Source organism: Phalacrocorax carbo, chromosome 13 (assembly GCF_963921805.1).
Source record: "Phalacrocorax carbo chromosome 13, bPhaCar2.1, whole genome shotgun sequence".
NCBI lineage: Eukaryota > Metazoa > Chordata > Aves > Suliformes > Phalacrocoracidae > Phalacrocorax > Phalacrocorax carbo.
In genome coordinates this window covers 8,442,618-8,456,304 of record NC_087525.1, presented here as the reverse complement: position 1 = coordinate 8,456,304, position 13,687 = coordinate 8,442,618, and the positions used below count along the sequence as shown (strand labels likewise).

At 38.0% G+C, this 13,687-nt stretch overlaps 1 protein-coding gene across 3 annotated transcripts in view; it reads left to right on the top strand.

Annotated features, from left to right (window-relative positions):
• CABCOCO1 (ciliary associated calcium binding coiled-coil 1) overlaps nucleotides 1–13,415 on the top strand; it is a 236,694-nt gene extending 223,279 nt beyond the window's left edge. For 2 of the 3 annotated variants that reach the window (XM_064464760.1, XM_064464763.1), the window contains 3 exons: nucleotides 9,755–9,877; nucleotides 10,278–10,418; nucleotides 13,086–13,415. In XM_064464760.1, the coding sequence (XP_064320830.1) occupies nucleotides 9,755–9,877; nucleotides 10,278–10,418; nucleotides 13,086–13,163 (342 nt within the window). In that variant the 3' untranslated portion in view covers nucleotides 13,164–13,415. The remainder of the gene's footprint in view (nucleotides 1–9,754; nucleotides 9,878–10,277; nucleotides 10,419–13,085) is intronic. The other variant, XM_064464761.1, reaches the window with a different exon arrangement.
• The last annotated feature ends 272 nt before the right edge of the window (nucleotides 13,416–13,687 follow it).

The following is a 13,687-nucleotide window of genomic DNA, read 5'->3' as shown; positions in this document are numbered from 1 at the left end:
AGTGATTTTTCTCCCCTCTCCTCAACTTCTCTGCTTGGCAATCTGGACACATTTGATGTTCCTGATAGGTGTTTTCTTCTGATCACAAGACTGCAGCTTCAGAGTAGGCAAAGTCGTGTTTCTGGGTATAGCTGTGCAATCTTAAGAGAAGGTGCTGCTGTTTGGCGTTTGCTCCCTCTAGGTACTTATGATGTTGCTATTTAGGAAAGCCGCCAGGGAAAAGGAGCTGCTAAAAGGACATAAATAAATCACTTTGACATTGTGGCTTCATTTTTTTTTTCCATCAAAAGCTGACCATCACAGGCACATTGTCTTTATCTCATTGGGCAAACTGCGTGCAAGTTTTGCAATCACATTGTTTTTGCCTATTCTCATAGAACAGAATTTCTCTAAAAGGCAAAACCCAGGGGAGGAGAGGAAAGCCTATGGTGTACAGTTCAACCCAGTACCCTTTGTATTCACTTATTCTATAGCCAACACAAGATTTTTTGCTTCAAAGTTCGAAGTGTTTGATCTCGATCCTGACTTGTGTTAAAATTCTGTATGATTGTGGAAACCTTATTTGAACAAATGTCAGAATTTGTTGGGTTTTTAATTGTGTGTGTGATAATTTTCTAAAAGATGAAGATAACTTAGACTTTATAAGGGATAAGAAGTTAAGGAATGTTGGGGTTTGTTGGTTTGTTTTTTTTTAATTTGGGCAGAAACTATTAGGTAGAAACGCTTGTTTCTTCTCACCCTTTGTTCAAACAAATTTTGACTATTCACATTTGATTATATGATTTGTCATGAACTTCCTAACAAGTCAAAGCAGAATGATATTTATACACTCTTTCACCAGAAACCATTTCATGCCCCAACAGAAATGGAAATGACTCTCTTCTCAGAAACCTTCCAAGTCAAAGTGGGAGGAGATAATCTGTAAGATGTTACCTTCTCAAAAACAACCTCACATCATCCAAGGTGTGGTTGGCTTTGGCAGTTTACCAAGAGGAAACTTATTACATTTCAAATCACCCACCAAGCCAAGCTATGCTGAAACAAAGCTTTGTTTAACCCTTGCATTCACCAGACTAACCCTGCCGCTACCCACAACTGCATTTTCATTCAACGTGAATGACAGTACTAGAAGATAGAGTTAAAACTAACCCCAGCATTCAAGCTGAGATACAATTTAAACAGGTTTATGAACATGTACTGTAATAAGAAGAGCCTGTTTACAATGGATTATGAAATTCAAGTGTGATACAAGGAAGTGGTGGTTTCTTTTGACTAACAGGCTATGGTGAGAATAGTACAGATTCAAGTTATATAGAAATGCAATTTTAATGAAGGACTGATATCTTAAACTTATGTGGTTTTTTGTGTGCACTGATCAAATACTCTGGTGCTAAAATAGGCTAGTTTTATTCAAAGAGGTGACTGAAAACTGTAACTCTGAAATTTGAGAGTAAAATTGCCTTACTTCTGCATTCCCAAATTGGAAAAATGTATGTTAATATCTTAATTTGGATGACATGAAAACGTGAAAAATAAGTCCCTAAAATAGAGTCGAGTCAATTTGCTGATAAAGTAAATTTGTTTTCCCATTTGTGATTAAAGTGACCTACAGTAAGATTTTTTTTTTAAATTGTCATTCACAGTGGAAGAATTACCATAACCGATTTGTTCTCTGAGCCCTGCCTGTTTTGAGATGGTTTTAAGATGTCTAAGTTACTGGTTGTTTTTCTGCATGATTGTTTCCAAAGCAAAATGTGATTCCAATAAAAACAGTAATTGAATTTACAGTCCACAGGACAAATTGTTGTTTTAACAGAAACTTACACACTCAGGAAAAGACCTTATGTTTTAGGTCTAATAACAAAGAACACAAGTTCCCCATTTTTATGTGACCATATATCCTGAAAAGTTTTCTAATGTAGCATATTTTAAAAAATCTATATTGTAGTTTTTAAATTGTGTGAGCAATTTTTTCCCCTCTTAGCTCAGAATCAATATTCTTTAGGTTGAGTTTTGGTTTTTTTTTTTTAATGTAACCTTTTAAATGTTAGAGCAGGTTTTTTTCCTGTAGCATCAGCTAGGGGTGAATCAATATAGACAGCCCTATTCACATCTAATGCACCTGGTGGCTGAGAGGGGTTTAGAGGGAACTTGTTCCTTTGTCATTTGGTGGTGCAGGAATGTGCAGAATATGGGGCAGTTGTGTGAGGGGCTTGTCCATGACTAGTCATGCATGGAGAAAATGCTGGTTTTTGAGGAAATGGATAGGAAGGGAAGGCTGTTCAAGAGTGGCGGCAGACAAAGGCAGGAGGTGGGACCTTTGTCCAACTTGAGGCAGTGATTGCACATTGCTGTATCAACAGCTAAAGATTATTTTTCTGCTGTCAGACTTTCTCAGCAGGAGCTCCCAATCACTCTTGAACCCTTTTTGTTTCAAAAGTATCCTTTAAAGTTTTCCTGGGGTTTTTTTGAAATCTTCTTGGTGCCTTTCTTTCACATACATTGTACTCATGCTTAGGTAAAGCCTGAAGACTGTGCTTACTGAACTAAGAGAAATCTGGTGGGGTAACATGCAGCTCCCTAGACACATGCCTGCTCTAACTGGTGTGTACACAGCGTGAGACATGCCAGAGAGCGACATACGTGCTGGAGATAGGCGTGTCTACATTAGCATTATTTGGCAGTCTTAAGGCTGACCTAAAGCCTGGTGGAACAGTAGTAGCTGGGGAGACATCTCGGATGTAACACCTGGAAAAGACAGCCCAGGACAGTGCTAAGAGCCATCTGACTTTTACCGTACTCATGCAGGGCTGCAGGAGGAATGTGTGGTACAGTTAATCCCCACCAAGTTTCTACAGTGGTCCTTTGAATAAAAAAGGGGATATTTCATATTTCCCAGCACCAGGCAAACTGGGGAGCCTGCATGAGGAGCCCAGCTTTCCTAGGTTCCCTATACTTTCCGTGGGAGAGGTAACAGGCTGTGCTTGCTGTGGTCCAGGGCAGGTATATTAAGCAGTTGTTAGGTTCTTAATTTATCTTAGTTGCTCCGACTCCCTCAGGAGATGCAGTCCTTGCACTTACTACAAAGAGGGGTTTAGGGGGTTGACAAAGCCCCTAAAGCAGGTGTGATGAATACCATCCCTCTAAGCCATGTTACGTCTAGAGGCCATTTTGTTGCCAAAGGCACATGCTCTCAAGCAAACTGATTTTCTGAGAGTATGAGACTGTAGCAAGTCTTTATAAAATGTGTGAGGCCTCCTCTCAGCAAGCAGTACCAAAATGCACCTGGGCAAGTATGCTTTCACGTTTTTATCATAATGTTTCAGCATTTGTATCAGATCTTTCCTGATTAAACGATTTGGGAAAAGAGAAGTACAACAAGGAAATTTAAAGCTCTGGCCTGATAAGCTGTATCCCACCAAAATATTAGACTGCGTGTTGTGCATTGGGTTCAACAGAACTTACATTTATGGTTTTCTAATGTGATCACCTGACTAATTAAAATAAGCCTTATGTTTTTTAATATTTGTAGATCCAGCTAGGTGGTTACTGTGGGAAAGGTTCTTGTGGTTTTGGGGTTTTTTTAAATGGCTTTAGATCCCATGGTGAGTATAACTGTACAGCCAGAATAGGAGCTGCCTGCTCTTTGCTTGTTTCATGGGTTCCCTTGAAGTGGAAAGGTGGGGCTGACACTTTGAAGAGTCCTGACATGCAGGAGTTACACTTTCAGGTACTTAAAAAAAAAAATCCTTCATTCCTCCTCAAAATCTGTATGCATTGTTTTTAAAAGGGTTTTGTTAACATCAAGCATTTAAAATGGTGAGACAGATCCCAAAAAATCATGAGTCTTGCTTAAAAATAATTATTGTTTCGTTCCTTTTGCTTGCAGTCTAGTTTTTGAGCTTTCAAGATTTATGTTTTCAATCTTTCCTCTGCAACCATAAGAGCTAGACACTAACTTTATTTTTAAATGAAAGCTGAGATTCTCTTTTAATCCCATAACTCTAGGAGATTTGGCAATGCTAAACACAATGTGAATTTAGAGTGACCATTCCAAGGTGAATCATTTAGTGCTGTTCCCTCAGCATGAAAGCCAACTGGGGACTTTTATTTTTTTTATGTCTCTTATTTTGTCTTTCTAAATAATCTGCGAATAATTGGACACTTGGTAAAAGCAGAAGTAAATTACTGCAGCCCAGTAAAATCAGGTTGTTTTTTTCTGGTGTGTTAGGATATTCTTACGGAATCTACGTATTAAGGACATTCTGCATTAAGATATCTCTAGAGAGAAAGGCTTTGGTCGTTTTTGTAGAAGCACCCTTTTCTACTCAGTCGAGCATTAAAATTGGCAGCAGTTCCTGGAGTAGCAAGAAAATCCTGGTTGTTGCCCTCATATAGTTACTGAAAACAGTAAGAGGATATGTAAAAGCTTTAACTCCAAGGAAAAATATTTATAACTGTGACAGTGTGTTTCCTTACAATAATTTATGGGCAAAATGTAGGAAAGGAGGAACACAAGCTATAAATAATATTCCGTATGTAAACATAATGGCAGTAGCAAATTCTTTTTATTTAAAAATTAATATTGATGTTCATTAATATAAATTACCACATTTCAGATGACTCTGATGTCCTTGAGGCCAGATGTCACTGACTGATTTACAGCTTCCTGGGGGGAGGAGTAGATCCTGTTTTGTCAATGTAGGCACCAAATTGCTTCAGATAGCTATTTTGGACTAGATTAATTACTGATGTATTGTCAACAAAGTTGATTCACATCTCAGCTCAGAAACATGGAAAACTCTCTTTAAAACATATTAACTTGAATTCTGAAATGCAGGAAAAAGAGCATAAAGTATACCTTTGACTTACTGAACTTTTGTCTCATTTATGGAATAGCGGTTTGAGAACTCCTGCCCAGGAACATGCACACAGAATTTCCATGTGCATCATTAGCGACGGGGGAGCATACTTCAGAGGCCAAGTTTTGTCCCTCATTGATCTTAATCCTACTTTAAGGATTAATACAAACGTGTACAGTGAAGGCGTTCGGAAGGAAGCTCTGCCATCTTAGTCACACTACATACTACACTACACATACACATACTACGCTACACATACACTACACATACACATACACATACACTACACTACACGTACACTACAGTCACATACACCATATCCTTCAGTCCTTTGGAACTCCTGTGTAGCATTGCTGCAAAATAGGGTGGCAAATGTATTTGCAGAGCTATCAGCAGCTTCCCAGACACCTCCTCACCTGCGAGAGCGCTGGTGGGCGATGCCTCAGAAGGCAAGGAGGGTGGATTTGTTGTGATTGGGTATGCTGGCAGGTTAAAGAGAGGCGGGGAAAGGCAGGCTGGTTTGAGCCAGTGTGAGACAGTGCATCTCTGTCCATTAGTTATTCATTCAAATTCAGCCACATGAAATACAGGCAGCTAACAAACCGTATCTTGTAAATGCCTGTTATTCCAGCTACTGAAATTCAGCGCATTTGTAGGTGTGCAGCTGGGCATACTTAGCATGAATAGCAAACTAATGTAAATCCTGTATTGAATATTTTGGTACATAGCAAATCTCATACATGATCATATGTAAGAGAGAAGCTTGTGCAGGTCTCTGGTAGCATAAGGTCCTTTGGCATACAATTAGAAACTACACAGATTATATGAATATAGAGAATAACACACAAAGAACACCCTTTTTAAAATGCGTCTGTCATTCATATAAAACCAAATCCATATCCATTCAAAGGCCATTGAAAGGCTCTGAAATATGTACAAGCTGAATGTGGCATATTTTTTCCAATCCTTATAAATAATTGTTTTCCTGGGTTTGGTTAAGATTAGCTACAGAGAATTTATGTCAAGACTCTGTGGAGAGGAGTACAGAATTTCAGATAATATTAAGCTGAAAAGGTGGGTTTAAAATGTTTCTGTGACACAAAAACCTTGTATCAAAGAAGTAAATACATCACCCCTTCAGCCTCCTTTCTCATTTATGAAATAAGTAAGCATAAACCATATATTCTCATTTTCAGCAAGTATGTTAGTAAATCCAAACTGACCTTGACCTTAGCTTTGCTAATTTCCAAACTCTGATATTTATTCCCGGAGTAGATTGTTTCCCTTCATACCACATACATAAATACTGCAAACCTTTCCAATGACTTGAATTAGAGTATAAGTAAATAGCTGGTTTTAATCTACATAATATTTTGAGAGCAGACGTTCTGTGCTATGACTATTAAGATATACCCAGCAGCCATTTGTATAATACTAAAACCTCTTACATATATTATTAAAAGTAATGCTATCAGCCAGGGCTTGTTTTATGCCACAGAAAGTTAAATAATAAAATACAGTGTGGATAAAATCTGCAATAATAATAACTTAAGCAAAATTAATTTAAGTAACAGATAACATCTGGGGGAAAATGTAATGGTATATTGGTAAGTTATGCAAAGCTAATTTTATAATAACTACCACATCTGTGGAACTCGTTTATTTGAACGCTTTACCAATCTTCTTTCCTGCCATTATTCTGTTTTAGAAATTTTCCTGTACACTATTTTATTGTCTTTGCTCTGCCCACATTTGTAAAAAGGTAATTTGCTAGCTCTCAACAACAAGAAAAGCATGTGGGTTTACGCACAAAACAACATGTCACTTTTTATACTTACCTGCCTCTATGCACGCTTTTACTAGAAAGAATTCCAGAGAAAAACTGTGGCAAGGGGCCGTACATCGAGAGCAATGTTCGAACACCAGCTACAGTCCTCAGCTGTGACTGTGCCGAGGCTTGATGCAACTGGGATGGGAAAGCAAAGGTGACGCTGAATGGTATTTCCCACACCAACCTCTGCCCAATGTTAGAGCAGCCTCTAGCCTGCGCTAATTTGTCCAGATTCAAGCGGCCTTTTGGCACCCCACCACACCTAGGAATTAGTAAGAATACTGCATTTAACTTCTGCTCCCTCCTTTCAGATCATCCTTTTATCCGCAGCTGACACTCTCATGTCCTCTACGTTTGTGCGGCTGCCTTACGATTTCTTTATGTTTGAATTCCCATGGACCCATTGGACCGCAACGTGCAGGAGAATATTGCCAATTCATTTTAACGCATTATCATCTTGCCAAACTGTTTCTCACATTTCGATAGTTATATTGATTCAAGAGGACACTTTGAGTAATACATCTTTGTCCTAATGAATAATGCTCGCATAATGACATATCTTCAGGAATTAAAAAAAGGAGGATTAATTTTTTAATGTAGGTCAGTGGAAGTAATTCACCATAAATTTACTCAGACTTCAGAAACTAGCAACATTTTTTAAAGCCACTGTAACTGTATAAAACTTACCGTGTCTCCTTCTCTGTTTTTAAATAGATTTTACTACAGAGCCATTGGTGCTATTAAACATGAGGTTTTGTTCAAAGGAAATACAAAGACTTAATTGTATTTTTTAAAGGAAAGTATTGCATCAGAAGGATTCATTTAAATACGTTTGTTGGCTTGAGGCTCTCACCACAATTCATTCATTCTAATTTTCCCCTGGACTTGTTAAGGACAGAATGTATAGGAAGGAGCAATGCAGAATGGCATTTTTAGGTCACTATATTTTGGCTGTAAACTGTAGTACTGCTCATAAACTTATTATTACTCAACAAAATACTTCATATTCTACATTGAAGTTTCACAGTCTTTTAAAAAAACTTTTGGCTGAATGTTGAGACTATTATGGCTCATTAAAGAGACTGGTTCTGCTGTAATTTAGTTATTTCTTAATGATCCAAGGGTTATTATTAGACACAGAACAGATGAGTAAAGAATGGTTCTCTTTAAAAGGACACAGTGAAGTAAAAATATTATTCTAGAACAGAACCTCTGAAAATCTTATCCATGCTACAAAAATGTATTGGAGAAGCCAGGGACTGATTTTAAAAACCCGATCTAGTTTTTTACATTGTTTCATTTTTTTGAAATTTGGACTGGAGGGAATAAATGGAATAATGATTTAATCTTGAGTGAATAGTCAACTAACTAACCAAAAAATGTTATTTTAAAGAGGAGAAAGTAGTTGTGAATTCTCATCCAATTCAGCTAATATTTTTAATAAGAAAATGAAAAGAAAGAGATTGGAGAAAATGGAAATACTTGCTAAATCAAAAGAGTTCTAGTTTGAAAAAAAAAAAAGAATTTGAAAACAAAGCTTCTTTTGATTTTAGAAATACTTTTAGTTCAACTTAAGGTGTTTTCATTTTGATGCAAAAACTAAACTTTCTGACTATTCCTTTTGTGAGTCTGTAGGCACTCGCACAGTGCTGTAAAATCTGAGTCACAAGTGATACAGGAAAATGCTTCTATAAAATCTGGTTTTCTCCTCACTTAAATTCTGGAAATCTTTCTGTCAGCCTTTTGGGTTCTTATAAACATGGGCTAATACTCCTTAACTTTGTTAGCGAGCTCACACATGACAGGAAATCTTGAAGATATTGAGAGAGTCCAAACATAACTTCAGAAAAGCTTTTAGGACTAGAAAAGAGATTTTTAATGCAATAAAATACAATGGCTGGGTCTCACTGTTTATTTTCAATTTTTGCTATCACTTTTGCAAATGTATAGAACGTTTAATATTTTCAGCATGTTTAACTGTTGCAAGTAACTAAATAAACCAAATATCAGCCTAGCTATGATTTCAAAGGCATAAGGAATTTAATTTATGGGAGCTGCAATTACCCTGAAGTGAATTAATGTAGTTGACTTACACTATCCAAGCAAAATCATGTTTGCAATAGCTGACTCAGAACTGGAACATCTGCCCGGTATTCTCAGTGGGCACTTCGTGTTGTAGAGGCCCCAAACACACCATTTTAGTATTATACCCTGTGCCGTGCTCATTCAAAAATGCCTTTTGTCACCCTATTTGGTATGTATGTTCTGTCATCCATTTTAAAAAAAAAAAAACAACCACAAAACCTTGTCCCTTTGGAAGGCTCAGGGCCGCCTTCTCCATCACTCATGAGAGCCTGAGCAAGGACTAAGTGCTGCATCCAGCTACTCCGGGCGGGGGGAAAGCCGTTTCCTTGTCGGAGCATTCCTGGAGCTGCAGTTCACAAGCCAGCAGAATACCAGTGTGGTTCCCATGTTCACAGGAAAGAGAAATGGGAGCAAGCTGATGAAGCAGCAAAACTTGGACCGTTAGCAATTCTTAAGTTATAGTCCCATATTAAAATATTTTTCTTAGGGCCTTCCTTGATGCAGTGTCACTACCGCTTTACTCCAGCTGACTCCTTTCAAAGAATCCCCTGGTGGTCAGCTGGGCCCTTCAACTCCAAAATGCAACAAGGTCCCTGTTCAGAAGCGACACATTCGCATCGGGAAGACTGCATGTTACCCAAGCCCCGTGTTTTCTAAACTTAATTATCCACATGAGTAAGAAGCTGTAGTGTTATGAAATTATGAAAATCATCTGTTCTTTCCAAGTATTATAAAGAGGGCCCCTTGAGATGCAGCTAGAAATTAAAGCTGATCTATAATCATTTTCAGTATGCTTTCCAGTTCTGAGCACCTGGATAGTAACAGAAAAGGTACTGTTTTTTGTTATTTGCCAGCCATTTCATTTCCATTTTAAAAATTCTGCAATAAACCTCTGAGCAATAATTAAACCTGAATTACTTTTTTCTTTTTTTTTCCTTTTTTCTTTTTTTTTCTTTTTTTTTTTAAATACTGCCAGCATGTGATTGAACTTGCCCAACCTGCAGTTCCCCCCTTCCCTGCTCTGCTGGAAGAAGGGATGCCTTTGGATATCTATTCATCATTCATAATATCACCAACAGCTGCAGAGACAGAATCTAAGGTATAGAGTATTGTTCCTTTTTTTTTTTTTTTAAACCTATTTTTCTATGAGCCTCCTACCTCATTTATTCCCATTGGAACCCTGTCACTAATTATATTTATTCCCCAGAATATAGCATGCTTTCTCTTCTAAGATTGAATAGAGTTGCTTTTAATGCATTAATCAGTCGACAGAGGACATCTGAGTTGTCATCTCTGGGCTGTGTCCCCCTGCGACTTCATAACCTCAGGATCTGCCTGGTGTGGGCAGTGAACGAGAGACACCGGTGGTCTCTGTCAGAGCAGGAGTTCTCAAAAGCAGGCTTTGTGTATTGTTGCATATCTTTGAGCTGATGCTGTTTGGTCTTGTAGAGAGGAGGATGCTCTTAACTCACATATTTCTTGTGCTTGGTTGCTGCTAGGCTTCTGATCAGGAGGGTTACCTGGAAGAGTCCTGTCCAGTGGTAGAGTCCTTCGAGGCAGATGCTGTGGCTGGTGTAACTGCTGAAGAGCAGAAGTCCGCAGTGGCTGAAATCCCAAATGAAATTATTGGCAACCTAGAGGTACTATTACTAGAAAGCTATTCACTAATTCTGTCTATGGTTAATTAGCTAGCTCAGTCTTAATGAATATAAACTGTACTCATGCTAAATCTGCCAAAAAGCACATCCATATGCTGTAAAAATGTGAATTAGCCTCTATAAATAATTCCTAGTTTAGTCAGCTTACATGTGATAAGATAAAAAATATTCAGTAATATAACAACATATATCTTCAGCATTACTATGTGTTAAGAAACATGGGCCAAATCCTGCTCTTAGTGATGTCAGTGATAAAATTCCTTTTTGGGGATTCAGGATCAGCTGCTCTGATGGAACATATGCGACGTGTGCTTAATATAAATTGTTACATGCATCTATGTTACACATCCTTCAGTCTGTGTAAGAAATAACACATTTATGCCAGTTCTAGACCTCAGTTGGTAGGTGCGTAGCTATACAAGAGTTGCCTTAATGGAAGACATCACATTTCAGTGCGCGGTCTGCAGACTCTGAGGAGTCCATGAGTTCTTTCTATGAGGTTCATGAAAGGGAAGGAAGCTATTGTCAGTGGACTCAGATTTGTTGTAGAGTGACCTGCTTGTCTACAGGGAGGTCTATAAATTGAAATGTGTGGAAAGCCAGCAGAATAGGTCATTGTTATTTTGCAAACTGCTCCCTCAAGCATATGAAATTATTGAAGGCAAAACAGCTAGAACTCAGTTCCAGCCAGGAACTGGTGGAATTTGGTCTTGTTTGCAACAACCAGGTGGCATCAGGGACTTCAAAATTTTGGTGCAGCACATTGGACATGTTGACCAAGCAGCAGTTTATTAAATATCTAATATAATCTGAAAATAGTGTGATATGGATAAATTGCTTTACATGGATTAGGTACGAATGGGGAATATAAATTGGAATAATGATGACATCATTAGCTCTACATGTTTGATTTCATATTCCATTTCAACATATCTTTAGAAGCAGGAGGGAACATGGCCTATGTTGTCTTACTCCTGTCCCTACCTACAGAAAAAAATTAAATGCCTGGTTTTCACTTGACCTTGATTTCATTAGCATCAGTCTAAGAGCTTTTTCAATTTACAAAAACTGCACAGATTAGAAAAGCGGCTCTTTTTTTTCTTTTAGTTTTTAAAAGTCCTGGTTTCTCAGGGCTGGTTTCTCAGTTTGTTGACCTCTGAGATAATCTTATTAGATTTTTACCTGACACACGGTCAAATTCATACCATTTTGTTGTTATGAGTGATGATTACACAATCTGTGTTTTGTCTCCAGGGGACATCTCTTGCTCTAGTCGAGTCTGAAAAATAACTTTTAGGCTGAAATCACAGTGCTGACACTCAGTGATCACAACAGCAGCCATAGCGTGTATGGTGGCAGCTGATTTTCACTGAAGGCAGAATCGGAGAAAGAGGGATGTAAAAACTGGAGAAGAAAAGGCAGCTGGGGTGGCCTGGAGGATCAGTGTTCCACAGCAAAGCAGCAAAGTATACATATAATGTAAAGGGATAGGGACCTATCTGTTCATACTCGAGGGTGGATTGAATATGGTGAAGGCCATCTCTAAAGATACAAAGTTGAGATAGAAAATCCCGCTTTTTTATGGTATTCTGAGCTATGGAGACCTTTGAAAACATTTTAGCTGTGGTAATCCACTGATAGGTTGTAGTATAGCCCTAGTAGGGATTTCTAGGTCTGGCAAGCCAAGAAGTTCCTAAAATGGCAAGTTACCACGACTTTTCTAGGCCAAATCCATCCACTTTATCAAAACTAGATAAGAAGTCCATTAGACTGTAACTCTTAAGTTTTGAATCAGTTTATGTGGAGTCTGTAGAGGACCTTTAAGGCTGTTCCAGTTGTTTGAACAAAACTTTGCAACTCTTGGAAAGACTCTCACTGTATGCTTCCCATTTCTCGTGTATTTTTGCAGTGATGAATGCTGATATTGAGAAATATACATAAATTCCCCATAAACCCGCAGTATTTGTGGCCTTTTTTCCAGCGATCCCACATTTCCAAATGCTATAGAATTAAAAACTGCTACGCATTATCACTGCCAAGATTTCACTAAAATATGCCACAGCCCTTGTACCTTCCCCACAAATGTTACTTTGCAAATTAAACACTCCGTGTCTGCAGCAGCCTGGATTTCCAGAATGAGATACACATTTCTAATTGTGTTTGTAATTAAGATAGACAAGCAACATCACAGAAATATGTTTTTTTATTGTTCATTTTCAGTAATGCTTTCTAATTCCAGCAGTGTTTCAATAAAATGTATTACACTAGAGAACAAACATCTGCAGCAAAGGAGAACAGTGGCAACAACCAAATCCCAAAGCAATTTTTCTGATTTGGTGTTTATTGGTAAAGGCTGCCTGAGAATGCGGGGAAAAGGGCCTATCTCCCAAGACAAGGTTACGTGAGAAATGGCTGTCCCAGATCACTTCCTGTTCGTGGCAGTCGTACCGTGTGTCGGGATTGTGCACAGTAATGTGATAAAGTGTTATCACATAAGTCCAGGCTAAAACACCGTTACGTCTGCAAAACAGGAAGGTGTGTAGGATAATGTCTGTCTTACTGCACTAGAGTGTGTCGAAACCACAAAGACAATGTGCAGCCTAAGATAGCTCCGTCGTAACCACTTCTTTCTTCTGATTTTCTTTACAGCAGGAGATAAATGAAAAGCTGCAAAAGCAAGAAGAAGCTTATACTTTGAGAACAGAAAAATTAAAAAGTCCTGAATAAGATACCGGATAAGAAAGGTGATGTTGAATGTTACAGAAATTGGACAGTAAGGGGATGGTGTGCGCAGGGGACTGGCTCCCTGCCTGGACCTAATTATTTTTGTATAAAGGAAAATGGTTCTGTTAACATTACCTAGAAATAGTTCTCCCAGTTCCTCAAACTTACTGTGTTCTGCCAGTGGTGTTGTTTAGTTTAGACTTAAGTAGAAGATTATAAACACAAGGGTATGTAATTAAAACATGTTGAGGTTCAGTTTGTAGAAATCCTAATTTTTTTAAAAAAAACACTGTAGTTTCATTTGCTTTCCTTTTTGCAGTTGTGAAATATGTAACAGTTTCAGGTTTACACCTATGGCTTTTTTTCAGGAAATATTTTGCTAGAAGGAGAATACGTAGAGGGAAAACTTAATTTTGAGGCATTGCAGATATAATGAGGAAAGAACTTAATTAACATATAAATACACACTTTTCACTGTAGTTATTCATTAATAATATGTATGTTCTTTCATTTGAAATTGCTTCCTA